Source organism: Cygnus atratus, chromosome 2, assembly GCF_013377495.2.
Source record: "Cygnus atratus isolate AKBS03 ecotype Queensland, Australia chromosome 2, CAtr_DNAZoo_HiC_assembly, whole genome shotgun sequence".
Classification (NCBI taxonomy): Eukaryota; Metazoa; Chordata; class Aves; order Anseriformes; family Anatidae; genus Cygnus; species Cygnus atratus.
Genome location: NC_066363.1, coordinates 66,918,547 through 66,945,025, shown reverse-complemented (window position 1 = coordinate 66,945,025; position 26,479 = coordinate 66,918,547). Strand labels below are relative to the sequence as shown.

Genomic DNA, 26,479 nt, shown 5'->3' with positions numbered 1-26,479 from the left:
CTACTGCACCTTGCAGGTGTGTCCAAGCCATCAAAAGGCTAGCTCCGGGTCAGAGCAGTATAGCTGCACCTGCCAAGGCTAGTTAAAAGGCCAGGAGCTGGGATTTGCCTCTTCAGCTTCCAGGACTGCAGCTCATGCCTGTGCAGCGTAGAGATACTGTCTTGTTCTGAATTAGCCAAGGTATTTTTAACACAACTAAGCAGTGTGGATGCACCCACTATGATTTTCAGCCCAGATTCTGCATTTCCCATAAAAGAAAGTAGCCATATGCTCCAGATTTACTACCTACTGCTTCCTTCAAAATGTGTTTCTGCAACCCACATTTATACAGAAAGTCACTTGAGGTGATGTAAATGTGATTCCAGTTCTTGTTAGTGTTTGGGGGATCAGCTCCTCTCAAAAGCAGCTTTGTACCTCTGTGATTTCTATTAGACCCTTTGTCATATAACTCTTAACTGAGTTAGTCCTTAAGCATGCCTGAGGTTTCAGATGAGATATATGTTGAAAAGACAGACACTGCACATCCCACATGCAGTAGTACCCAACAAAGTATGAAGCTAATTAACAATTTTGATGCTAGTCTATGAAGACTGAGAAACATGCCATAGCAATGAGCTGAAAAGTAGCCGGTACTTACTGTTTCAACAAAACCAGTCTTTCCCTTCCCCACACATTGATTAGAAATCCCTAGATATGTTCTACATTGACTCCTAGTTATCATTTCTATTGCAGTGCCTTCTCATCCAGGGGTGACCCATTTGTGCAAGGTGCAAGACAAGCATGGCCTGGTCCAAAAGGTTGAGTCTAAAAACAATGCTTAACAGAGCAGTAAAATATAAGGGTGTGAAAACAGCAAGGGAAACAAGATAATCACAGGATGCCTGTGGCATAAATCTACTCTTAACTCCTTCATTCATCAGTATACTTGGGTTGAGAAGTAGCTAGGAAAGTACGTAATACTGGAAATAAATTTACCAGGAAATATACTAAATTGCTAAAGTATTTTCTAAAAAAAATATTTGTTGTCAGCATTAATGAAAGGAAAACATAATATCAAAAGCTGCAAAGCAATTCTGATTTTTGCTCCCTGAACAAAGGCAATTAATGTTTCTCATTTGGCTTTTCTTCCTGAAATTCAGGCAAAGGTCTACAAATCACTGGATAGAGTTGTGTATACAGTGTAATTCTAGAGTGTCATAGAATAATTAAGTTAAATCCTTCCATGTGTCTTAAAATCCTGTTTACAAGAAATAAATAAAGCTTAGGAGCATATGAGGACTTGCAGTTTTTCGTACTGGAAATACTCTCTCATTCGTCAGTGTAAAGTTTTGTTTGTTTGTTTGTATAGTTATAAAAGATGTTTTACCCAAAAGAAGTCACGGGGGTAGAGTTCAGAAACTGAAGATCCGTAAGGTCAGATTTGGAGAGTTGTTTGGAGTAGCTCGTGGTTCCTCTCAGGCTATACATGGAGAAGCCAAGGCTTGGGATTTTGTCATCCCATATTTCCCTATATCCTAGAACAATGGGTCCCTAATAGCAATTAACATTAAGATTGTACACATCAGAAATCATAGTAATTCTAACAACAATATTTGGGTTTAATTTGTCTCTAACTATACCAATCAGATGACTATATAAAAAGAAATTGAGGGCAGATATTTCAAAACTGACTTCACCAACTCCAGCACACTCCAGCTCCTTCTTTCAAAGCATGTTAACAGAATTAAAATCACAGTTATGCTACAGTTATTTTACTGAAAAAAATATTTAAGGTTAATAATTTGATAGTCAATAGTTTCAATTAACGGTCAGTTTCTTCTGTAGACAGCTTTTTAGAAAACCTGCATCATCTACAAATTCTACAAAATCCCTTCTATTATATAAAGACAACTACATTTTTTAACGTATAGTCTTTTTTTCCTTAACTTTCACTTCACTTTTCACTGCAAAAGTTTTTTACTCCAGGCTGGAAATCTGTTCTGGAGTTCTTTCTGGGCTTTTACTGCTCCCTGTGGAGTAGGGTATTTGTTGTGTACCACCAGATAAAATGTTTTCTGCAATCCCATCAGGCTGGCTTGCTCTGCTCTGATAGCACCCAAATGCTGCATTCCCCAAAGGCTCATGTGTGGTCCTATTTCACCTTGTCACTTGCTTTTTCTGGCTTTTCCCATCTCATTTGCTCTTTCTGTCCCTGCAGACAGCTGACCTGGCAGAAGTTCCTGAGGAAGCTGACAGCAGCCTTGACATAACCAGGAAACGCAGCAACAGTGGTGAGTGCTGCCAGGCCAGGATCATAGAATCATAGAATATCCCGAGTTGGAAGGGACCCATAAGGATCATCAAGTCCAACTCCTGGATAGCATCTTCAGATGTATTGGCCTTATGCTAGGCATGTGTGCAACCTATTTTGGATGTTTTTTTAATAGAATGTCTATGTTTCAGCAGTATTCTGGTTTTAGAAGGGGGAGGTGGGTGGCACGAGTAGTTGGTGAAAGAATTTCAGTGATTTTTTTTTGAATGTCAGATGAGATCCAAGCCATTGGTTTTCTTAATTTGTTGTGTCCTGACATGGGACAAGGTTCAGGCCCATTCCCTATCTCCCGTGCTTCATGAACATTGCTGTAATCACTTTAAAAGCTTCAGTTCCACATTGGTAAAGGGGAACAAAAATAAACCTTATTGTTTTCTTTTTCTATATGTCTAACTTGTCTACATATCTCTGTATACCATAATCTTATTGGGATAGGAAATGAATCATATAATATCCATATGTCTGTAAAATATCTATCACAATGAATCCTGATTATAATTGCAGCTTCTCAGTACAACTACAGTATGTGCCTCAGTAATATTAGTAGCCAATTCCTTTGTCTACTTTGCGGCGTGAGAGTAATGTTTTTACAGTGTTGGTGTGATGGGATTTTTAAGACCAGAGTTAGGGGTGAGATCTCAGCCACTGCAGGATGGTGTTCGTGACCCTCTTCTTGAATGGTGAGGTGCATGGTGAGGGAAGCAATAAGTACAAACACGTTTGAAGCACTTCTAGCAAATCTTTTCTAATAGCACAAGGAGTCTACTTTGCTGAATCTCACATGAGATATACGCTACAAAAATAAATCACAGTGAGCATAGGTTTCTTCTGTTAGACCCCCATGATCCTTACATACAGCTGGTAATATATGTAGGTGAAATGCCAGCTTTAGCTGTCTATTCCCCCTTTATGCTACCGTCTCCTCATTCCTTTCCTTTCCACATGGTGCCATCACTTCTCCTCACTGTGTTCAGTCATTCCCTTCCTTTCATTTTGTAAACATCCCATCTACATTATCTTTTCTCTTCTGACAATTTATTTAGCTTTTCCATCTCGCAAGTGTAAGTTGTCCTGACCTGGTTAAAGATAAAGAATTCATACTGCTTCACACTTTGTAATCCTGCCCACCTGAGATTAATTTGGCCCTGTCTGAGTTTCCAGATAACTTTTTTTTCATTGTTGAACAGGAGTTTCATTTCTGAAATCCAAAGATACTTTTTACTGTGAGATCTGCCTTCGTTGAATGCACTAAGAAGCATTCAAGGAACTTACTCAAAGAGGTTAGTTTAAAAACCAAGCATGTGTCAAACCTCCAAATAACTTCCATGGCACATTAACAATTCCTTTGATCACTACTGGCTTTTTTACAGTCCATCCTTCAGAGGCTTAGGGTATAAATTATGCATAAGTCACTCCAAAAATTTCCCCTTGGTAGATTTTTAATAAACTGCCCACACTATTTGCACAAACTATGGAAATGGTAAAATCCTTTTCAGACTGTCAAAATCCCTCTTTTTTCTTGTTTGCTTTTTTTTTTTTTCCAAGTGCCTCCTAGTAATATCCAGAGACCATGAGCTAAACAGAGATTAAAAATTTAACAAAGTAAATTCAGAATATTGCTACAGGGTGATTCACCACTCCTTTTTCCTCAGTTGTCCACTGCCTCTTTAGCAGGTGGTTCCACAGTAATGCCTTGATGAATCAGGTCCATTCCACTTCTTTTCTTTCCAAAAAAAAAAAAAAAGCTGACTTCTGGAAATAAGATTTTAGGAATATGCACATTTGAGCCTCTTTGTTTAATGGGAACAATGGGAACAGCAAACAGCAGAAAGGACTCAGCACATGGATGGCAATGTAATCAATCCTATAGACATATGACAGTAACTTCAAGGGAAGATGGTGTCTTTCAGGCCCTGGCACACGAACTATATAGCAAAGCTACCTAGTTTAGAACTGTAAGATAGCATACTTAATTTCCAGCCCTTCAGCCTCCTCTAAGCCAGTTACACTCCATCGTTACTGTGAATTACCATCTGTAACAGAAGTCCCACAGGCCAAAATGTACTTTAAATGGTATGTATGAGCCTGTTATCAACAGGGATTTCAGGAAATATGGGACTTCTTCCTGGCAAAGCCAGGTTTGGTGGGCACTTCTCTGCATACACAAGGATATGGTCCATGACCCCTCCCCACCACCTGGGTCAGCACCACAGCTCACAAGACATGTTAGTAACCAGGCTTTATTTTCTGTCACTGAGCAGAAATTACCCTGAGCATGCTGCTCTGCTGCAGTACTTCCACTTCCCCTGGTGAAAGACTTTCTGCAAGTCCAAAGTGCTCCTGGTTACTCAACTCATTTACCAGGACTTATTCAATTTGCTTCCCTATCTCCTTTTCCTCTACCAAAACAAAAATAATAAAAAATAATAATAATAATAATTAAAAGAAAGGCATAGAAATTTGAGTAGGATTTAAACACTGCTAGAGCACTTTATACCCCTTTGTACACATGCCAGGTACCTGTATACCTCTCTGTTAGAAGATTTTGCAAAGTGTTTTTTTTTTTCTTAAGGTTTCCCCTTCTGGTGCTGGTGACAGTGTGCAGGGTCAGTGTCCCTCTGTGACAAGACCTGGTGAAGTGAGCAGTGAGGCCTCCAGGTCAGCCACAGTCACACCACCTGGAGACAGCGTAAGGCATTTTGGGGGTTAAAAGCTGTAGGTGTCAGCTCACGTGCAGCCTTCACATTCACAGTTTGGACTTTATGACTTCAAAATTGTCTTACATTTTATAGGAGTATATGTGCTTTTGTGTGTATGAAGTCTTTTTGTATGAAGTCTTTCTCATGCATGCTGTCTGCCATTTTATCTATCTTTCCCCTTTTACAGGACCACTACATTTTTTCAAGATCTAAATACAACTGTCTACTCTAAAGGATCCTTACTATTTAACTCCTAAAACTTCTTCAAAGACTCTTTACCTGGTCATTGGCAATCTAGAATAGCCACAGTAATACATTTTCATGGCAGAAAGTTGAGCAAGAGGAGGAGCAGATGGGGAAGAAAGTTCAACCATTTATTGGTTCCCTGGCCACTTCTTTTCTCTGAACACATGAAGCAGTATCACAATGAAACAAAAAGAAAATAAACTCAAGCAATAAGCCTGCTCCTTATTACTGTTTCTGAAATTTGCAAAATGTTGTTAGAGACTACAAAATACAGCTTCTGCTTGAAACACCTGCAGGTGTAAATGGTGGGAGGAGAAGCTGATGGTTCTAGCTGCTCAAAGACTCCAGCTATTAAGATCATATTCAAACTTTATCCAGAAGCAGAAAACACCAAGTGATTTTTCAAATGTGAAGGGAGATTCAGTGAATGTAATAAAGCCACTGTGGTGTTTCCAGGGACATAAGTGAAGACAGGCATCTGTCAGCTCACAAAGCAATTACGAATACAGCATAACTGATCAGTATCATGTACTGTTAGATGCTGCCTCTGTGCCCTATTCCATAAGTTTCTGATTTAGTAACTTAGAAGCAAATTTCCAAACATACAGGCCTGTGTCTCATATAACCCATCTCGACTTAAAGGCATTTCAAGTAGCCCTATGAAATCAGAAGGAGAGGCAGCATATCTAGTGTCCCCAGGCAGGGTCTACTGGAGACAAAGGGCAATGCCTCCCAAACATTCAGGGACAGAGAGTCCAGAAGCAGGGTTGGCTACAAACTTCCCTCAGTATCACTCATGTGTGGTCATCAGGTTTTGCAGTTGCTTTTAAATGGAAATCCTGCTGGTCCTAAACATGAAAATGCAGCATTGAGTATGAAGAAAAGGCTGCAGGGCTTTAAGTAGCAATGCAACCGGGGGACTTAGGTTCTATGCTGTACCTATGCATATTCATCTGATAAAAATGGCTTATTTATTATGATTGTAAATTGTTCAGGACAGAGATTGTTTCCAGCCATGAGCCAAGGTTAGTGGGATACCTGGTTTTGTTGGGGGTATAAAAAGGTTCAGAGGAGAGCACAGGGGATCAAAGAAAGTAAGGGGGGGAAAGGAAGAGTTTAACAAAATTAAGCTGGTTCTGATGAGGTCAAGAGCCTTAACCTATTCCTAAAATGTCATGTGTTTGCTTTATTTCAGTGTTTACATATTCTGAAAATGGCACAGAACACTTTGGAGAAGAACCAAAAAATATACATTCCCTGGTATGGGCATTTTTTTCTGAGAATGCAATGGGAATGGGAAGACATATATAAAGCTTATTTTTACAGACAGCTGTGAATTTACCTTAGGCTGTGGAATTGTAGTGCGACTGCTGGGGCACTATTATTGGGAAGCGTCGGTATCTGACTATCACATAATTATACCATTTCTGCGCCACTGACCACAGTTGGAAGCAGTATACTGGATTGGATGCCTCTTTGGTTGACCCATTATGGAGCCTTTTGTGTTCTTTCTTCTGTTTATTACAAATTGACATTGTGAACACAAAAAATCCACTGTGGAGGCCATGTCATTACAACAGAACTGCAGTAACATAAAAATCACAGGCCTGACACAATCTGAAAAATTACCTGGGGTTTGTTTTAGGTGCTTTTATTTTGCTCCAGATTTCCAGTGGAGAAGAGGAGGTGAGAGAGTCTTCTCCATGGGAAGCTCAGTGCAAACAGCTTTCTGTTTAAGAAAGTGATTTTCCCTCTGTGCTCATTGGAGCTATGCATTGCACAGCTCTAGCTCATCCGTAATGAGGACTGTATAATAGACACATCATATAATGCCAGTAATATATTACTGGACTTGCAACATTCATACTTTAACAGAGAACAAAAGACAGACTCATTTTTAAGAGCTTGCCCAAAAGACCAACTTGTGCAGATTTCTGCTTGTCTCCTCTGGAAGCCTGAAACTGGATTTTGGTATTCAAAGAATCTTGTGTCACATACATGAAGACATTTACTGCCTTAGTGGCTCACAGTGTTTCTGGGTGACAGTCCTCCAAGATGTGAAAGCAATGAGATTCTGGCTCATCTCTTGGAAGACCAGGCTCTGGTTCCTCACTGTGACAGTCAACCAAATTCCTGAGTTTTCCTACACGTCAATAAGCACCAGATATCGGTACATGTTACACCTCATTTCTAACTCTGTGAAGGACAGATATTTACATTTTCTCTTTATCTTTTTTCTTAAAGGGACCATTTTATAAAAGCACGCTACAAATGAACACTTATGTTGCCTTGTACAAATTTGTACCACAAGAAAATGAAGACTTAGAGATGAGGTAAAGTCCCAAAATGTTTATTAGTTGATTTGACCCAAGCAAACTGAGGCTCATATGGCTACATATGACTTAGGGAGGTGATAGGGGAGAGAGGGTATTTGGAAGAAGGGAGAATTTATTCTGACATTTGTTCTAGACATTTTTTTAATATAGGTATCCACTCATAGAAACCACTCATAGTCTCATAGAAACAAAACTGGCGACCAATTTTTTGGCAAGGACACAACAGATAAAATGTTTCAAGGATACCTACATCACTTCAGGAGGAAGATGACTTTCAGCTAGAAAGCATTCAGTTTTTAGTTGCCTTTTTTTTTTTTTTTTTCAAACAGAAGTTTTCAGCTAGGAATTCCTCACCAGCTCTCAGCACCCCTGTGTTCAGCTAATGCTGAACATTTTAATAGTCCTGTTTAATTTTCCCTCATATTCAGATTATATCAAAAAAAAGAAAAAGAAAAAGAAAAAGAAAAAGAAAAAGAAAAAGAAAAGAAAAGAAAAGAAAAGAAAAGAAAAGAAAAGAAAAGAAAAGAAAAGAAAAGAAAAAAAGAATGATGTCCAATTGCTGGATGGCAGTGTTTTCACCAGAAAGATGCATTCTAAGCTTTGCAAAATAACCTTGTTAATTATCATTTTTAACACTTCCTGCCTCAATTCTGCATCAGTTGCTAGCACTGCAAGGTCTAATCCAAACCCACTGAAGTGTAAGGGCATCTTTCCTTTGGGTACAATTAGCTTGACTCATGCTCCTCACATTTTGCAGGACCTTGCTAGAGCTGTTGACTTTAAATGTGTCAACTCTCTTCAAGGCATCCCCCGCATGAAAATAATCATGCACATGCCACAGAATGTAGGGAATTGCTAGAGAAATGTCCCTGTTGTCAGCACCTCCTTCACAGAAAGCCTTTTTGGTGTTCCCAGCTGCAGCTTCTCATTGCTCTGGAAAGAATGGGTGGGATGTAAGGCAGAAATAACAAGCTTCCCTATTAGTCTGCTTTGTTAGCATTTCTTTAGGCATGACAATTCTTCCACTGAGACACCAGTCACAATTTGGACTTGTGTCACTTGGCTACAGCAATGTTGTTTGTTCCATGGCCATAAATTAGTAATGGATGGATTAACACTATTACATACACGTTGCCAATAGCCAATAGCACCAAAATGCTGTTTGGTGGCTGCAGAGCCAGGAAGGATTCAGGTTGTTTGAATGACTTTTCATTTAACATAGTTGAGTTAACCCACATGAGATGGGTTCAGCATAGCAGCATTGTTAAGACTGACATGCCCTGTCCTGGGACCCCGAGTCAGGGACCAGTTGAACACTGATCCTGCCTAACAGAATGACAGGAACTAGCAGGGGAAGGAGCTGAGCTGGGATGAAGAGTTAGGGGAGATTTCTGGAAATCTGAGCTCATGTCAGAGGGGATGCAATGGGTGGCAGACTGCTGCAGCTGAGAGGTGCCAGCCCTGATGACATCAGTAATTAGTATTTGACACAGCTGTGATTTCTTTTTCAACAGCAGGAACAGCCAGCATGGTTTTCCAAAACTGTCGCATAAGCAAAATGGGATATCCCAATAATAATCTTATTCTAAGAGATAGCCGTATTTTACAATGCCTAGAGCAAGTCCTGGAGACATGCACCCCTGTGTTTCAGACTCTGAAGTGATGAGCACCTATCTTGGCACCTACTGAAATCTAGAGCACTGATGTTGAGCAGACAACTTGTCCAGGGCTGTGAAGAAGGATAAGGCCAGAGAGACATTTCAACCAGCAGTAATCACCAAGCAGGTTGCCTCTTTTCAGGCACTTAGCAGCCTAAGTCTAGGCAGTAAAAGTAATATAGATTCACCTGATACTTCTATTTGTGAATCCTTTGGGGAGATTAGATACATCTGTTAGTCCTGTACTAAAATAATCAGAAAGTAAACTTTGCAGGTCTTGCATGTAAAATCTCAGTGCTCAGACCACTGACATGGAAAACTTTAGGTTTAGTTGCCCTCTTTCTCTGACAGCCTGAAATGTGTTTTTTTTTTTGTCTTTTGTTTTTTTTTCTTATTTTTTCTTGTATCCACAAGGTTGGAAGGTGTTTGGAGGATGGAGTTCCCTAAATCCTTCTTTCTGAAAATGTTCCCCGTTGCAGTGTAAGGGCACCAGTGACATTACAGCCTATTTGCTTTGAAGTGACAAGTTGGGCTCATTCAAAACCTAAGTATTTTATATTAAATGTTGACTGGAATAAAGGACTTGGATGTCCTTTACCATGGAAGAAATCTTTTACCACAGGGGTACCAAGTCATGCTTTTTCTCTAGCTTCCTTTCTCACTGCAGTAACATTTAATTATTCCAAAAACAGTGGAACAGCTTCCTGAGGAAGGATTGAGGAAAATCCCACCCTCTTGCCCTATTGATTAACACCTTTCTTTGAAACCAGAACATTCTGGTTCAGATCCCACAGTGTTAGAGGAAAGACTAAATGCCTGTTTCGCCATTCATAAGCAGCAGTGATAACTGTTGGGCAAGTAGACCAGAGGTCCACTGCTACCCCCACCTCCAGCTGGAGAAGACCGTATCTTCTATGTGTACTCTGTGAGAGCCCATTAAATTGAACCCTCTGTTCATCACTTACTTCAGATGTGATGCAAGCTCTTTTGCTGATACCTCAGTGACACAATAATCCTAACACGGTGTGCAGGGAAAGCTGAATAATTAGGGGTCAACCATTAATTTTTTTAAGATCAAAGAGATACCTCTTATCAAGCAGACAGATTTCTGAGGTTAATCCATTTGCAAATGGGCTGCCACTTATTTTCTACAACACAGCACTATTATAATTACATAATAACATTGATGAAGTGCTACCAGTGGGGGGAAGGAGGTCTAATTACTGTTCAACTACCTGTAAAAAATCAGCTCAGTACATTTCACTATTAGCATTTCCAGCCGAATTATTCTCCTAGCTCTGCTTTGGAACTAGTCAGCTGGATGCTGATACTTAGCAATTACAACCCTGCACCATGCATTATAAAGGTAAATATGTCCCATTCAAATCAAAAAGACATTCCTGGGCAGAATTATATTTCCTGCTAATTGCCTTTGTCAGTTAAGTAGAACTATTCTCCTGCTGCCTTCCTTCTGCAATCACAGCTTGAAAACACAGATGATAAAGTAGTGTGTCCCAACAGTGGAAAATGTCTTGAAGTAACAAGACAATGCGTGTAACAAATAGAGACTGTATTTTAAACAGTTTATTATTAAACAGGAAACAAAAATTCCAGTTCACAGAAGATGTTGTCTCCCAGTAAAGATCTAGCCTCAGTATACAGACTCTTTTCCTACATTACTGAGTCTGATTTAAGAAAACCTTGCTGCCTCATTGAGTTTACCTGCAGTAAATGCTCAGATAAAATGACCAAGGAAGGACCGCCTTCCTATTAGAAGCTAATTGTGGAAGCTGATGCAGCATAACTATTGAGTTATCTTAATCCACTTTCCCTCTTCTAATTACAGGCCAGGGGATATGATCACTCTTCTGGAAGACTCCAATGAAGACTGGTGGAAGGTATGTGCTAATTATTTTGTATCTATCTATCTTGTTTCCAGAGGGAAAAAAATATGTTATTTTCAATGCTGAACTTGTATTAAAGCTCCAAGTGTTAATAAGGTTCTTCTGTCAATATGTTTTCTCTACAGGGCAAAATTGATGACAGAACTGGATTTTTTCCTGCTAACTTTGTTCAGAGAGTGCAACATGATGAGAAGATTTACAGGTGTATCAGGACATTCATTGGCTGCAAGGAGCAGGGACAGATAACTCTGAAAGAGAACCAGGTAACTGCATGGGGATCCCCTGGGCTGGATCCCCACGAGACTTGAGCATCCAGCAGTCTGATGTGACTGGAGGGAAAGCTGTCTAAACTGAGCACAAGCAGATACTGTTCATTGCAATTTAACTACATATTCAAGATTTTTTATTGATGTGGTAATAGTCTAGCAACCAGCTAAGAGCAGCATTGGCCTTGTGTGAACACATACTCCCTGCCTATTGTGGCCTAAATTTTCAGTCTCACAGATGTTCATAAAGATGCTTTACATGTCACTCACCTGCTGACCTCAGAAGAACAGCTTGAAAACACAGAGTCTTAGAAATAGACCTTGAGGGCCTGACAAATGGTCTGCTTTTCTCCACACAATTAGAGCTAATCTAATAAAATACATTAGCTCCCTCCCCAGACTTTACTTTACCTAAATATTTAGCACAGTGTATTGTTTCAGCTTCAGCAGGAGCAGAGTTAAGACAGCACTGAACAAACTTCTGAATCTTAAATGTACCCCTTACTCACTGGTTACAAAATATCCCTAATCATTAATTGCTTCTGATGCCACTTACACATCCTCTCTACAAGTCGTAATTTATTCTAAACTACAAGTGCTGCTCTGAATTATAGTACACCACAAACAGAGAAGATTTGCAGGGTCCATTCATCCTGCTGAATTTTCAGCAGCTTCTTCTACTTTGTGCTGTTTCGGTGGGCTCACAACATAAAAGCTATGGCCACCATTTTGCTGTGTGCCTTTGATCTGATTCTAAGTACATTTTTAAAGACAATTTTTACTGGACTTTTAATACATCCAGGTGTCAAGTCTAGTGATGCTGCAATAAATGCTTGCTGGGGTAAAGTGAGAGAAGAATATAGCTCAAAATCTGTAGTAAGGGACAGTCAAGTTTGGGGCATAAGCTCATGTAAATGGGAGGACCGCTGACTAACGGCCATGTACAGCCTAGGTTCTACAACACCTGGATGAAACAGGAAGCTAGATTTTTCTCACTGTGTCTTGTCAAGTCCAGCTTTCTTCCACTTCATTAGGCATTTCCTTTCCTCAGCTAATTTATGTCACATTACCAGGAGGTGGTTGCCTTACAGTGCCTGGAAAGCCACTGATTTTAATATAAGCAGGGCAAAAACCAGAGTGGACGTCAGGACCATAATTTTTTTCATGCAGAACCTCTGTAATGTTTCACTACAGGGGTAGATAAGGTTAACTTGTACTTTTGCAGCTGCCTTGTGGCATAGCAAAACGTACAAGTGCTAACAGTCCTTGGGTGTATGCAGCTTTTAAAGGAAGGCATAGCAATACAGTAACCAGAATATATTTTAACTGCTCCTGTGCACTTATTACATTGGGCAGCCCTGAAGTTGCTAGAAAGAGATAAGGTGCCTAATTTTCTTTCTCTCTTTTTTTAACCCAGCTCTTCTTCTGATTGTTTATATATACACACGCAGAGGGAAAATCATTACCAAAGCAGAACTGTAGGTTTGGCACCCTTTGTGCTCTAGTATAAACCAAGCACAAAGGCAAAGCTTGGGGAAATGAGAGTGTGGAATTGGTGTGCCAGCGTGAGGGAATGGTCACAGTCTGAGTCCTTCCTCTTCAGTGGGCGTACCATATTCTCTCCATCAGTGTGTCTGCAGAGCAGACAGCAAGGGCACAGTTTCTCGCCTCATTTCTCACAAGACCACAGTTTTTAAGTGGGAAGGTCTGGCAGCTGCATCTGAACACAAGGGCTTCAGATTGTCCCTAGTTCTTAATAGGTTTACAAAGGAGCTCACAATCTTGAGTCAATTATTGTCTGTGGTAGGGCAGGAGGTAAAAAGGGGATGAATCCATCCTGTCTGTCTACTCCCTCCTTTTTTTGGCAAACTTATTTAACCCCATCTATCTCAAATCCATAAAAATGCTGAGGGTGAAAGTGAGTGCTAACATGTTCTTGCTCCACATGGGTGAAGCTTCAGAGGAAGAAAAGGAAATAGATGTTTGGTGTAAAACAGGGGACAAAGATCAGGCTGCACCAGCATTTGAGTGCAGGGCACTGAAAGAAAAGGAGTGGAGCCAACAAAGCCTGCTCCGTCCTCACACAAATTATGCAAAGAGGGGACACTGAAGGAGCTTCAAAGACATTTTGAGTAATTTCTAAGTGGTATGAGTTCCAGACAGTCATTTGCCTCCCCCTGTAGCTCCATGAAGGGATTGGGCTCCATAGTAGTCCCCAGTGGGAGCTGGCAGCCTGCACAGGACCAGTGTGCAGCTGCAGCGTGGAGGCAGGAGCACAAGGACTCCACGACCCAGCCTGCAGGACATGTGCCTGCCTCAGAGATCACTTCCTTAATGGCACAATTAGTTGTCTTTTTTTTTTTTTTTAGCAGAACAACTTTTCCTTTGCTGTGGAAAAATAATTCTTGTGGAAAAAAAAAAAAAAGACATTTTAATTTTTACTGGGAATTTTGTACTTTAAAAATTTGTTATATTTCCAAAGACAATTTTCCTTCCTTCTTTCTTCAGACACTTCTCTTATTTTCTGTCCTTTACTTTCCCATCGTTTATTTCTCCTGCTAGGAGAGGTGAACAGCATGGAATGCATAGAAAGTTTAAAAAAAATCATCTGAATAGGACTTCTGGAAAAAAAAATCACTTTTTTTTTTTTAATTCCATTTCCATTTGGGAAATATCTGTGGGATATAAGCAGGCTTTTTAGCTTTCTCTGGGCACAGTGTCCAGAGCCCCATGAGCACAATATATGTACTATGTGCAAAGCACTGGCTTGTTTCAGATGAGCAAGAAGGAGAGATCATTCATTGCTACCAATTCCTGTCAAGTCTCACTTAAGCTAGAAAAACTCATTAACTCATCTAATAAATTCCCGTAACTATTCTTATGGCAGACCACCTTCATTTTATTGTTTTAATTCACTGGGTAAAATTCTGCAGGGCTTTTAGAGGGGGCCAGAGCCATTCATACAATGAAGGCAGGGAAGATATACCAACAGGAAAAAACATTCAGTGACAGTAATATGAATTTTCAGTATATTGCTTGATAACATCCATGGTTTATACTGCAATTCTCTATCTCCTCTGTAGCTTACATGAATATTCTCAGATTGAGAGTCTAGACTTATAAAGCAAAAGGCAAAAAATGATGGGTATTCTTTACACAAAGGAATATAAGCACATTAACAACGCCTAAAAAAAGCCATTTCAGGCAAGCAGAGCCATTTTCAAAGTTTGAAACACAGTGGGTGAGGCTTTCTCTGGAATCATTTGACATTTTCAGGTCCTGTGAAGAACATGTTGGGTTTCAGCTTCATGCAGACCTTTCTGGCAAAGCCAGTACTCAGGTAGAGCAGCACTAAGCGAAAAACAAAACAGCACATTTGCACATCTTGTGCAATATGCATGGTTTAGTCTTCACAAAGGATTCCTTGAAAATTTCATTATGGAATATGGAACTCAGCCTGGGGAATAAGAAGTGTACTGCTTCAGAGACACCAGCATCTTGGAGTTTAGGGTTCACTGGCAGACTTGTGGTTCCTGAAACCAATGCAGAAGGTGACTGGGCACCACTGGGCTCAATCAGAAATCTACAAGACAGAGGCAGACTTAGCCCCTGATATCAATAAAGCAGGATTCTTAACAGGGAAAACAAAACCGGCCATTTTATGTTTTTTTGTTTGTTCGTTTGTTTGTTTTTTATGTTTTTAAGCTGTCCCACACACAATACTGTCTTCATAGTTTCCAGCTGTGATTGCAGCTTCACTTGGATATATAAAGTTTTCTCCAGCCTGTAACTTTTGCTCTAGTCTACCTGAATTCATAACCTCATATTATACAAATGTTTCTTTGCATACCTACAGGCTCTGTTTTGACCTCTTTTCACAAAAAAAAAAAAAAAAAAAAAGTTGCCATTTTGAAAAGTTATATCCAATATATCATCAGGGTTTGGAAAAGCATCTCTCTTAAAATGCTTCTAAGATTTTTGGTCATCCTTATTTTTAAAGAAGTCATAATAGTCTATTGTCTAAATGTCTGTTTTCACTCCTCTTCTAACATCCTATTTAAATAAAGGAAATAAACTCTTAAAAACAAAAACAAAAACAAAAAAACTACTCACACCCTTCATTGGCAGCTCTTCTGATGTTTACAGGCTCACAAATATAAACCACTTTAGGGATTAGCTCTTTGTGATTAAATAACACAACTGATCTTAAATTGCACAAGTGCTCTTGTGCAACAGAAATAACCCCAAACCACGACATTTGTAACAAGATTGCCAATTAGAAACTGCCTTATCCAAATGTGGACTGTGAGTTTACGTAAAGGTCAGTGCAACTTTTTGCAATGGATGTAGTTTTTAAATATTACTGACATAAACTAGCCCCACTGCAGAAAGCATCTCCCAGTCAGGTTCTACAGTGACTGCAAACAGTCCTCTGCTGTTGCGATGGTCATAGCCTCTAAACCAGAGCTGTCAGCCTTGCTGTCCCCGAGGCACCCCCCAACACCTGGTCACCCAAATTTCAAAAGGCATAACTTTTAGGTACATGTACATAAGCAGCTATGTGTACGTCTGATCCAGCCACCCGAGGAGAGCCTGGGAATGGACTTAAACACAAGCACAGGCTCCCAACCTTGAGGCTGGGCTCAACAGGGCAGGATTGCAGCCTAGGGGATCCAACAGGCTCAGGTCTTCTTCTGGTTAGTCAGGGTGCTTTTTTGGTATCTGGTTTTTCACTTCACTGCCTGGGAATTACTTTAGGTCCCCACACTGTACATCCTGAAGTACTCTAAAAGGAGCTGAATTTCTAAAAGCATGACTCAGCTGCCTTTGAAAATCAGCTGCACTGCTGACACAAACCCAGCTCAGAAAGTGAAGCTGCAGTTATTCTTGTGCTCCCCTGCAATAGATGCTGCTCTTGAGAGCTAGGCTTGAAGGAAAAGGGGTCTTTTTTTCCAGCTTTTTGATTTGCACTGATGCCAGTCTTTCTCAACAGGGACATTCATTCAGAGACACTGAGTGGCACACAAATTCTGCAAGGACCTACAACGCGAACACAGCCCATTATACATCCACGTCAACTTTAAAACCCTAAATAAGTGCCATATGTAAAACATGCTGGTGTTTTTGGTCCAAAAGCTAGTGAAGCTGCTGATATAAAACCTGTCATTATCATTTGCACTATGCAAAAATGGGCATGAAACCTGAATTACTTATCATTTCCATCCACAGAGCTCACTTAGACAAGTACTTCAGTGCACAGACAGCAGCAGATGTAGAAATTCATGGTGTCCCTGTCATTCCTAGAGACAAACAGAAGACCTCTTGACCTGGTGTACTGGGTCTGGCTGGGATATTAACTTTCCCTGCAGCAGCCCATACAGTGCTGTGCTCTGCACTTGTAGCTAGAACATAAGTGGTATGACACCAGTGTTGTGTCTGCTGCTGAGCAGTGCTGGCACAGCATTAGGACCTCTCTAACCCTCCTAGGGGGTGGGCAAAAAAGTGAGAAAGGAACATCACCAGGGCAGCTGACCTAAACCAACCAAAGGGATATTCCATACCATATGATGTCACACTCAGCAATAAAAGGTAGGAAAAGGAAGAAAAGGGTAGGGATGAGCTCTTGTTGTGAAAACGTCTGTCCTCCCAAACACTGGCTACGTGTGTTGAGGCCCTGCTTCAAGGACGTGGTCAAGCATCGTTCATCTGTGGGAAGCAGAGAATAATTTCTTTCCTCTGCACATCCACACAGCCTTTACTTGTTTTTTGTTTTTTTTTCCCTTTCCCCCTCCCTTTTCCCCTTTCCCTTTTTTCCCTTTAGTTAAGTTGTTTAATTAATAATAATCTTTCCTTAATAATTATTTTTTTCCCTTAAATTAAATAATCCTTATCTCAACCCATGAGTTGTTCTTTCCTTTACTTCTTCCCCTCCTCTTCTAAGGAGGGGGAGTGAGAGCGCAGTTGTGGTGGAGTTCAGCTGCCTAGCATGGTAAAACCACTACAGTCCTTGTTGGCACCCAACGTGGGGCTCTAAGGGTTGAGATAACAATAGAATTGATTAAAACTCTTACAACTAACACACTTACTTGCTAGTCGCCGTGTTCAGTGTCCTGTTAATATTTGCTTTTTTGATCATGTGTCATGTAGTCTGTGTCATGTTCTCCTTTCTCCTCTATATCCGATCTGAGAGCGTGCTACAGTCTGTGTTCTTTTTTTTTTTTTAATTCGCTGTGCTGCCAAGCACTGGCCTTGAGTTTAATCTGGCATTCAGGCTCTGCACTGTTACCATTTGGGTCTCATGGAAACTATCTTTTAGAGAATATTCAGAATTACACTGCCTTCCTTTCCTCATCTGGAAGTCAGTTTATGAATAATATCAGGAATGGTACCTCCTCCTTCTTTCACAGTGGGCTAATTACAACAGTTTTTGAGTATTTTGAATATCCATGTGTAACCCATATATTGCTATTTCTAATTCTGACTTATTGGTTTCCTCTTCTCTGTAAGATTAATCAACTGTTTAGAAAGCTTACCCGGGAATCTGTCCTGAAACAGTTGGGTGGCAAGGTGTGTGGGAGGATATAGACACCTGTCACGGGTGTCTCCTCCAATAGTTTTGAACTTCACCCCTGAACAAGTGCAAAATCCTAAAAACCTGATAGAATGTTTGAGAGTCGTATGCCCTGACCCTGACAACGCCAGAGAACGACAGCTTGCAGCACTGTGCTGGGTCCTGGCTTACGCCTATCAAACACTATTTAACACTGCCCAGCACCCTCAAGGGAGGGAGGAGGTCTCTGAATCTGATGACCAGATAACACAAGCTGTGGCTGACCCAGAGGACCAACCGACTATGGTATCAGTTGTCCCCATAGTCAAGTCAAAACAATGGAAACGGAAGTCAGCTCATTTAGTAAGGGAAGAAGCCTCTTCTAAGAAGGAGGGAGAAGGGGAAAAGGCAGGCACCTCTAAAGCGGAGCCATCACAAAAACAGCAGGAAGAAGAGATGGAAATCATAAAGGAAACAGAAACCACCTGATCCCTATCCCTGAGTGAGTTGCGAGAAGTATGAAAGGATTATGGTCAGCACCCAGGTGAACACATCCTCACCTGGCTGCTTCGATGCTGGGACACTGGGGCCAATAGCCAACAATTAGAAGGCAATGAAGCCAAGCAGCTAGGGTCCCTCTCTAGAGAAATGGTAATTGACAAAGGAACTGGGAGAGAGACACAGGTTCTCAGCCTCTGGAGGCGACTCCTGGCAGGTGTGAAAGAAAGGTATCCCCACAAGGAAGATATTGTATATCAAATAGGCAAGTGGACCACTATGGATAAAGGTCTCCGGCATCTGTGGGAATTAGCTGTGCTGGAGATGGTTTATAGTGATTTGGACAATGCCCAGATACCTAAGGATCCCGATGAAGTCCAGTGCACAGCATCCATGTGGCATAAATTTGTGCAGAGTGCACCATCATCACATGCCAGTACGCTGGCAGTATTTAATTGGGATGAGGGGATGGGACCAACAGTGTATACTCTGTCCTGCCAGCTTCAAAAACATGAGGACAATCTCTCTGTTCCACTATGGGCATGTGCCTCAGCTGTGGAGAAACTCTCCCAAAGGCTTGACCATCTCATAGAACAAGCATATCCCTCCTCATCCAGACAGAGTGATATTTCAGCCACTAAGAATCAGTATTTTCCTGCTTGAGGGAGAGAGTACCCAAGATGCACACCACATGATGCCTTGTGGTTTTATCTGCATGACCACGGGGAAGATATGAGAAGTGGGAAGGTGAACCTACTTCAACCCTAGCTGCTTGAGTACGTGAACTGCAAGGAAATACAGCAGCAAGAAGAGGGTCTCCTAAGAAAAATGCTGCTCCATTTTCTGTTGGGCAGTACTCCAGAGGCAGTAGAAGGGCTGATGCTATTCTGGACCCTGATGAAGGGACCTCTGCTTCTCATTTGTAAGAATTAAGTGGCAGACAGTCCAACCAGGACTAGAGGGGCCCTGCCTCTGGCCAGGTAGAGGAGAGGGATAACCAGATGTATTGGGCTGTGTGGATCCGATGGCCTGGCACATTGGAACCACAAGAATACAAAGCTCTAGTGGACACTGGCGCACAATGTACCTTAATGCCATCAGGCTATCAAGGGACAGACCTCATCTGTATCTCTGGAGTGACAGGAGGATCCCAACAACTAACTGTATTGGAAGCTGAAGTGAGTCTAACTGGGAATGAGTGGCAAAAGCATCCCATTGTGACTGGCCCAGAGGCTCCATGCATCCTTGGCATAGACTACCTCAAGAGAAGGTACTTCAAGGATCCAAAAGGGTACCGGTGGGCTTTTGGCACAGCTGCTTTGAGCACAGAGGAGATTAGGCAGCTGTCTACCCTGCCTGGACTTTCAGAAGACCCTTCTGTTGTAGGACTGCTGAAGGTTGAAGAACAGCAGGTACCAATCACTACCACAACAGTATACCAACGGCAATATCGCACCAACAGAGACTCCTTGATCCCCATCCATGAGTTGGTTCATCGACTGGAGAGCCAAGGAGTGATCAGCAAGACTCGCTCACCCTTTAATAGTCCTATATGGCCAGTGCGAAAGTCTAATGGAGAGTGGAGGCGAACGGTGGACTATCGCGGCCTGAACGAAGTCATGCCACCACTGAGTGCTGCAGTGCCGGACATGCTAGAACTTCAGTACGAACTAGAGTCAAAGGCAGCCAAGTGGTACACCACAATTGATACTGCTAATGCATTTTTCTCCATCCCTTTGGCAGCAGCATGCAGACCTTTGTAGTTTGCTTTCACTTGGAGGGACATCCAGTACACCTGGAATCGACTGCCCCAGGGGTGAAAACACAGCCCTACCATTTGCCATGGACTGATCCAGTCTGCACTGGAACAAGGGGGAGCTCCTGAACACCTGCAGTACATTGATGACATCCTCGTGTGGGGCAACACAGCAGAAGAAGTTTTTGAGAAAAGGAATAAAGTAATCCAAATTCTCCTGAAAGCTATTTTTGCCATTAAACAGAGTAAGGTCAAGGGAGCTGCACAGGAAATCCAGTTCTTGGGGGTAAAATGGCAGGATGGACGTCGCCATATTCCGATGGATGTGATCAACAAAATAACGGCAATGTCTCTGCCAACTAGCAAAAAGAAACGCAAGCTTTCCTAGGCCTTGTGGGATTCTGGAGAATGCATGTTCCAGGCTATAGTCAGCTTGTGAGTCCTCTATATCGAGTGACTCAGAAGAGAAACTATTTCAAGTGGGGCCCCGAGCAACAACAGGCCTTTGAACAAATCAAACAAGAAATAGCTCATGCAGTAGCCCTTGGGCCTGTCCGTACTGGACCAGCTGTGCAAAACATACTTTACACTGCAGCTGGGGAGCATGGCCTCACTTGGAGCCCCTGGCAGAAAACCCCAGAAGAAACTCGAGGTTGACCTCTGGGTTTCTGGAGCCAGGGCTATCAAGGATCAGAAGCCAATTACACCCCAACTGAAAAAGAGATACTAATGGCATATGAGGGTGTTCGAGCTGCTTCAGAAGTTGTGGGTAGAGAAGCACAGTTCCTCTTGGCACCACGGCTACCTGTGTTACATTGGATGTTCAAAGGGAAAATTCCCACTACACACCATGCAACTGACAGTACGTGGAGTAAGTGGATAGCATTAATTACACAGCGGGCTCAAGTGGGAAAACCTAACCACCCAGGAATCCTGGAAGAGATCATGGACTGGCGAGAAGGCAGAGATTTCGGAGTGCCGACAGAAGAGGTAACCCGTGCTGAAGAGGCACCACCATATAATGAGTTGCCAGAAGACAGAAAGTAGTATGTGTTGTTCACTGACAGATCCTGCTGTGTGGTAGGGAGCTATCAGAAATGGAAAGCTGCAGGCTCCAGAACAGCCCTCAAAACCGTGCTGTCCTCATAACCAAATTCCTAGATCATCAGAACCAGCCTGTGGCTGACATACAGGTTAAACAGATGGGAGAGAGAAGATAAGCAAAAGACAGCTGCAGAAAACTAGAGTGAATTTGAAGTTACTCTTGGACAAAGAGAATTTGCCACTTGAGCTCAAATTCAAAACACAGGACTTAGAAGAACAGGAAATTATAAATGACTGAACAGCTTGAAGGATTGTTTCCTGATTGCTTGTGTCCCTCATCTTGCTCAGGGCTGACTGATGGATAAAAAATCCTGAGGGCAGATGTTGACAAGTTCAGCCAACAGTCAGGATCTGAGCAATTGTTTGTTTTGTTTTCTTTGTGTGTTTTTTGTTTCTTTCTTTCTTTTTCAGAAGCAGAAAAAATAGATGAAAGAATGGGAAGTAACTTTATAATACTAGATCCCAGTTAAGTTATTTCTGAATATATCTTACTTTATCTCTTTCAACCGAAGTGGTTTTTGGATTCTCTGCTGTGCTCAGTCATTCTTATAGTCTGGTGGGTTTTTTTGTAGGCTTCTTCTGTTGTCATTGAAGTTTCCACAGTCTTTCTCAGAGGCACAGACCAGTCATTCTGCCCCAGGGATGCAATTCAGTTAGAATTACATAGGTAGCTTAAGTAAGAATATTAAAGAGTACATTTGCTTTCCAAACCCCTGTTTGTAGCTACAGAAATGCACCTGACCATTTCCAAATACTGGAGGTGGCAAATATGAAGCAACTTCAGCTCCATCTTAAGACCACTCATTTCTCACTGGCAGCATTAGTATTCCTAGTAAATTTTATATGTGTCACAAAAGGAGGACAATCCAGCCCAGAATTCAGATGTGGTATTGAAGTATCACCATGCAATCTGTAACAGTCATGCTGAAATTAATTTAGCCAGGAACATTTTAGAGCCATTTTTGTTCACTTCATACTCTCTGAATTATTATAATTAAACACTGTAAATAGCTATCAGACAGAGCATTTGTGATTGTTAGTCCAGACAGAATGCTTAAAAGACATGGCATCATGAGAAATTAGTTAGTTGGTTTCAAAATCAGTTTTCTGTCTATTTTTAGCCATAATTGATTAATAGGAAATACATACTTCTTTGGAACAGAAGTTTGAAAACAATTCTTAATTCTGTGTGCCTCAATGCTCATCTGCTCAGTACCTCTGCTTTCAAATAGCTCAGATGTTATCAAACGTGCCCCAGGATAGGCACTAAAATGGAAATATCTGAGTTCACAAAGGTCTTTAGGAAATGCAAATCTTTACCTTGCTGTCGTATTTGTACTATTGTAAAGACCATATGGTTTCCACCATAATTGCCTCCATTAGGAGCATGTGTTGTACAAACACACTTGCAGAGCTGTATTCAGATCACATACTTTGGTATCCAAAACAGACAAAGACGCCTGTTGGTGAGAGAGACGAGTAAATAACATACACTGCCCATCTGAGAAGTGCCTGGGCTCTTTAAACATGCCAAAAAAAATATGCCTGCATTCAGATCAGCTGCTATGTGTGACCCACCTTGGCATCATGATTATTTTCCACACCAACTGTTGAGGGAGCCAGGTAGCCTGTGGTCTGAATTACCCACACTTCTCATATACAGACAAGTAAGTCATGGTAGTTAGAGTAGGTTGAAGTCATAATTCAAGCTTCAAAATCTTTGATCTGCTACAAAGTTGTTAATGATTTTGATGTCTCATGCATATGTGGCACTTCAGGGAGGCAGGGGGAGAGGTAATGTTCTGAATACGAGTTCAAGTTTCTTGTCAAAGCAGTGAGAATTAAACAAAAGATTCTTATGCTTACAGAAGTAACTAGCAGAGTGTCTAACCCACCTGATAAATAGCGTGTAATAATTTGTCTTTTGATCATGGCAAAGAGTTTTTTGGTTTTGTACCTTCTTTGCATTCAGATTTGCGTGACTTCAGAAAAGGAACGCGACGGCTTTATCAAAGTATACAGTGGGAAGAAGAAAGGTTTTGTCCCCATAGACATCTTAGAAAACATCTGATTTCAGCACCCCACTTTGCCCTTTGTTGGCAGTGCCTGTCTGCCTCATCTCACACTGTGTCAACCCAGATGGGCTATCTTGCAGATGTTCAGGGAAACTGTGAGAAAACTGCAACTACAAGAAGAAAAAGATTGCCACAAGAAGAAAAAGACTGCCACAGCAACACTAAGAAATAAGAGAAGTGAAATGATCGGAAGAAAATATAGTCAGAAAACAGCAGGAAAATTAGAGGTCCTTGGAAACTAACAGGAATCAGGTAAGAAAAAGAAGTCTGGGCTGATTTCTAGTGCAAGATGGCTATTACGACCCTGATGGAGAAAGACAGCTGTTCTGAACAACTAAATTCACGTCCTGTTCTTGTGTCATAGGTAACTGTTGGGCAGCTTTCCTTTTTGAGGTGTGTATTTGGGGGGAGGGGAGAAAATACCATTCAAACTGTCCTCGTACTTCAGTCCAATGCTTGTAGTAAAGTGTGGCTGTGGTTCTACAGTTCTGTCTCCAGCATCAGCCGATCAGTTTAAGCGTTTAATCCTGATTTTTAGCCTCATAACAAAGCAGTTTGGAGTCACCATGTGAACGTCAGTCCAAGAAATGCACTGTGCCCTGGAGGTCGTCAGCTTTCTCTTTCTGTGCCATCTTACCACACGAAACAGTAGCGACCCTTGTGTGTCCTTTGTTTTCTCTGTATACAAACAAAATCTCTCAGCCTGCATCAGGTGTGATGGCTGCTCTCATAGCTCACAACAATAGCTGGTCCTCCAATTCAGAAGCCTGCTTGGAAGCATCTCTCTGTGTTTCCTGAACCTTTATCTGGTGAGGCAGAAAATGGGAAAAAATGCTGGGAGAGAGACACAGACTTGAAATGAATATTTTTCTGTGTTTATTGCACTTAAAAGATTTTATATATTAATCCTATTTGTAAAAAATCAGGCAGCTAACTAACCCTGGAAGACTGAAAATGGTAGGAAAGGACAGACTGCACATAGAAGTGAAGTCTGTAATTACCAAAATCCAGAACTTGTGACAGAAAGGCACAAAGTGTCTTAGCATTTTGTTCACCCACCAAAGCCATCTTTTTCATTTGCTAAAACAGAAGTTTTGCAGATTCAGCAGTAAATACACTAACATAAATTCCACCTTGGCATAAACCACCAGGAGCCTCCCATAAATCCTTTCAATCCCAGTGAGACAGTGCAGCCAGGTCTGGTCTGCTGCGTAAGCCTCCACCTTCAAATATGTTTTGGGCATATGAACATTTTGGTACCCAGAGGGCAGCCCATGGGACCCATGGATCTTGACCAAATTACACAGGTCAGCCGGTGCCAATCCTGTTGTAGATCAGGGGCCTTATGATCTTTCAAGACCTTTCAGGGATGATCTTTCAGGGAACCTAATTTCCAAGTATTTGATTGGATGTAATTGCACCAAATACATTTAAACTACCTAGCATGCATTATGACATTGAGATTAAATCCTATCCCAAAGCTCTCTGCTGAATTCATGCCTTATTTGACCAGTTTGAGATTGAATGCCAGTCTTTAACACCACTGTAATTGGCCCCTAATGGATGCCCTAAATGCCAATAATGCAGAAAGAAATCCAGATGCTGCTAGGTTTGTAAAAGCCTTTTTGCAAAGTTGACACAATTTCTAAAAAGATGCTGTCAGTCTGCTTCCAGTTTGAATCTGTGTTGCACAGCCCAAGTGTCATAGTCTGGTTGCCCTAGTTGAACAGCTGATCTTACGCAAAGCCTTAAGAAATCCAGCGCAATGCTACACATGACCAGAAGCTCACATGGTAGATCAAGCTGCAGCCACTCAGAGACACGTTTTGCAGCTCTTACGTATTACTTAATTGCAGAGGAAGGAGATGCAGGGCTGTTGACTGCTGAAACTTCGTCCTTTGTAGTGCAAATGGTCTACACCGATAATTCATGTCCTTCTGGCTGATTAAAAGTATCTGATTTCATATCATCCTCTATGAGAATATCAGCAATTTATAAATGGCTTTTCTTCAGTGCAAACAATGAATGTTTGCTCAGTTCATTTTCCAAAGTAACAGTAAACTCAATGGGAGGACAGAGGATTCTGATAAGCCTTAAAGATCAAGAGGAAAGCAGTAGAGACGTTAATCCACTCTGCTTTATAAGATTTTATTTATATATATATATATATATATATTCACCAGTTCAAAGAAAAAGCTCAAGTGTTTGTTAGAATTGAAATATTTGCTATTTTTGATCAGGCCTGTAAAGTAGGCAAAGGAAATCTGTATTAACTTATATATATGTGCTATTGTTTACATGATTGCATCATACTGTGATTCCCTATTTGAGTCTTCTATGATTTCAATTTATCCCTACAATGTGCATCATACTATTCTAAGAATGATATGAATATTACCTACAACTCACAATGGCCTTTAATTAATGTCAGTTTGATTCCTTTTGATACTGAGCAATAAGTAATAAAGTGATTGAGTAAAACAAAGCAAACCTATGTGGACTGTACTACATCTGAGCAAGTATTGATTCTGAACCAAAGCTTTCATGGTTATCTTTTTCTTTGTATATTTTGTTTTGCCTTTTTACTGAGTTTTTGTTGCTGTTTGATATGGAGACATAATTTACGCCTAATTTAGCAAGAAACACATACATGAGTCTTACTTTAAGCATGTGATTCATTGGCTATTTGCATGCTTAAAGTTGAAGCACTTTGCTGAATTAAAGGCATTTTCCTCAAGTTAATTTTGGATGCCTTACTCTGAATCCAGATGAGTATCCCATTATTTTTTTCCTACCATATGCAGTTTGCAATAGATACTGAATTAGCAAGCACTTAAAAGTCAGACAGAAGATGGAATGGAATTTATCTGACATTTGCTCAGAAAATTTGAACTTTCGGAGATGAATGCTGTTCACATTTACTTTAATATTCTGCTTAATAAAGAATACACAATGGTTGGAAGGAGAATAGAAGTGTATGTTTCTTGGTTTCTTTGCATCAACTTCTATCATTTTCAGTTAGCCACCTTCAAGAGCATTTAGTAAAATCATCAGCAACAGACATTACTGAGCATTG

The 26,479-nt window shown here is 41.0% G+C and overlaps 1 protein-coding gene across 2 annotated transcripts in view; it reads left to right on the top strand.

Annotated features, from left to right (window-relative positions):
* The window catches only part of STAC (SH3 and cysteine rich domain), a 78,757-nt gene extending 55,328 nt beyond the window's left edge, over window positions 1-23,429 (top strand). For both annotated transcript variants that reach the window (XM_035560252.1, XM_035560251.1), the window contains 6 exons: window positions 2,198-2,270; window positions 6,452-6,516; window positions 7,501-7,589; window positions 11,097-11,148; window positions 11,280-11,417; window positions 23,301-23,429. In XM_035560252.1, the coding sequence (XP_035416145.1) occupies window positions 2,198-2,270; window positions 6,452-6,516; window positions 7,501-7,589; window positions 11,097-11,148; window positions 11,280-11,417; window positions 23,301-23,399 (516 nt within the window). In that variant the 3' untranslated portion in view covers window positions 23,400-23,429. The remainder of the gene's footprint in view (window positions 1-2,197; window positions 2,271-6,451; window positions 6,517-7,500; window positions 7,590-11,096; window positions 11,149-11,279; window positions 11,418-23,300) is intronic.
* The last annotated feature ends 3,050 nt before the right edge of the window (window positions 23,430-26,479 follow it).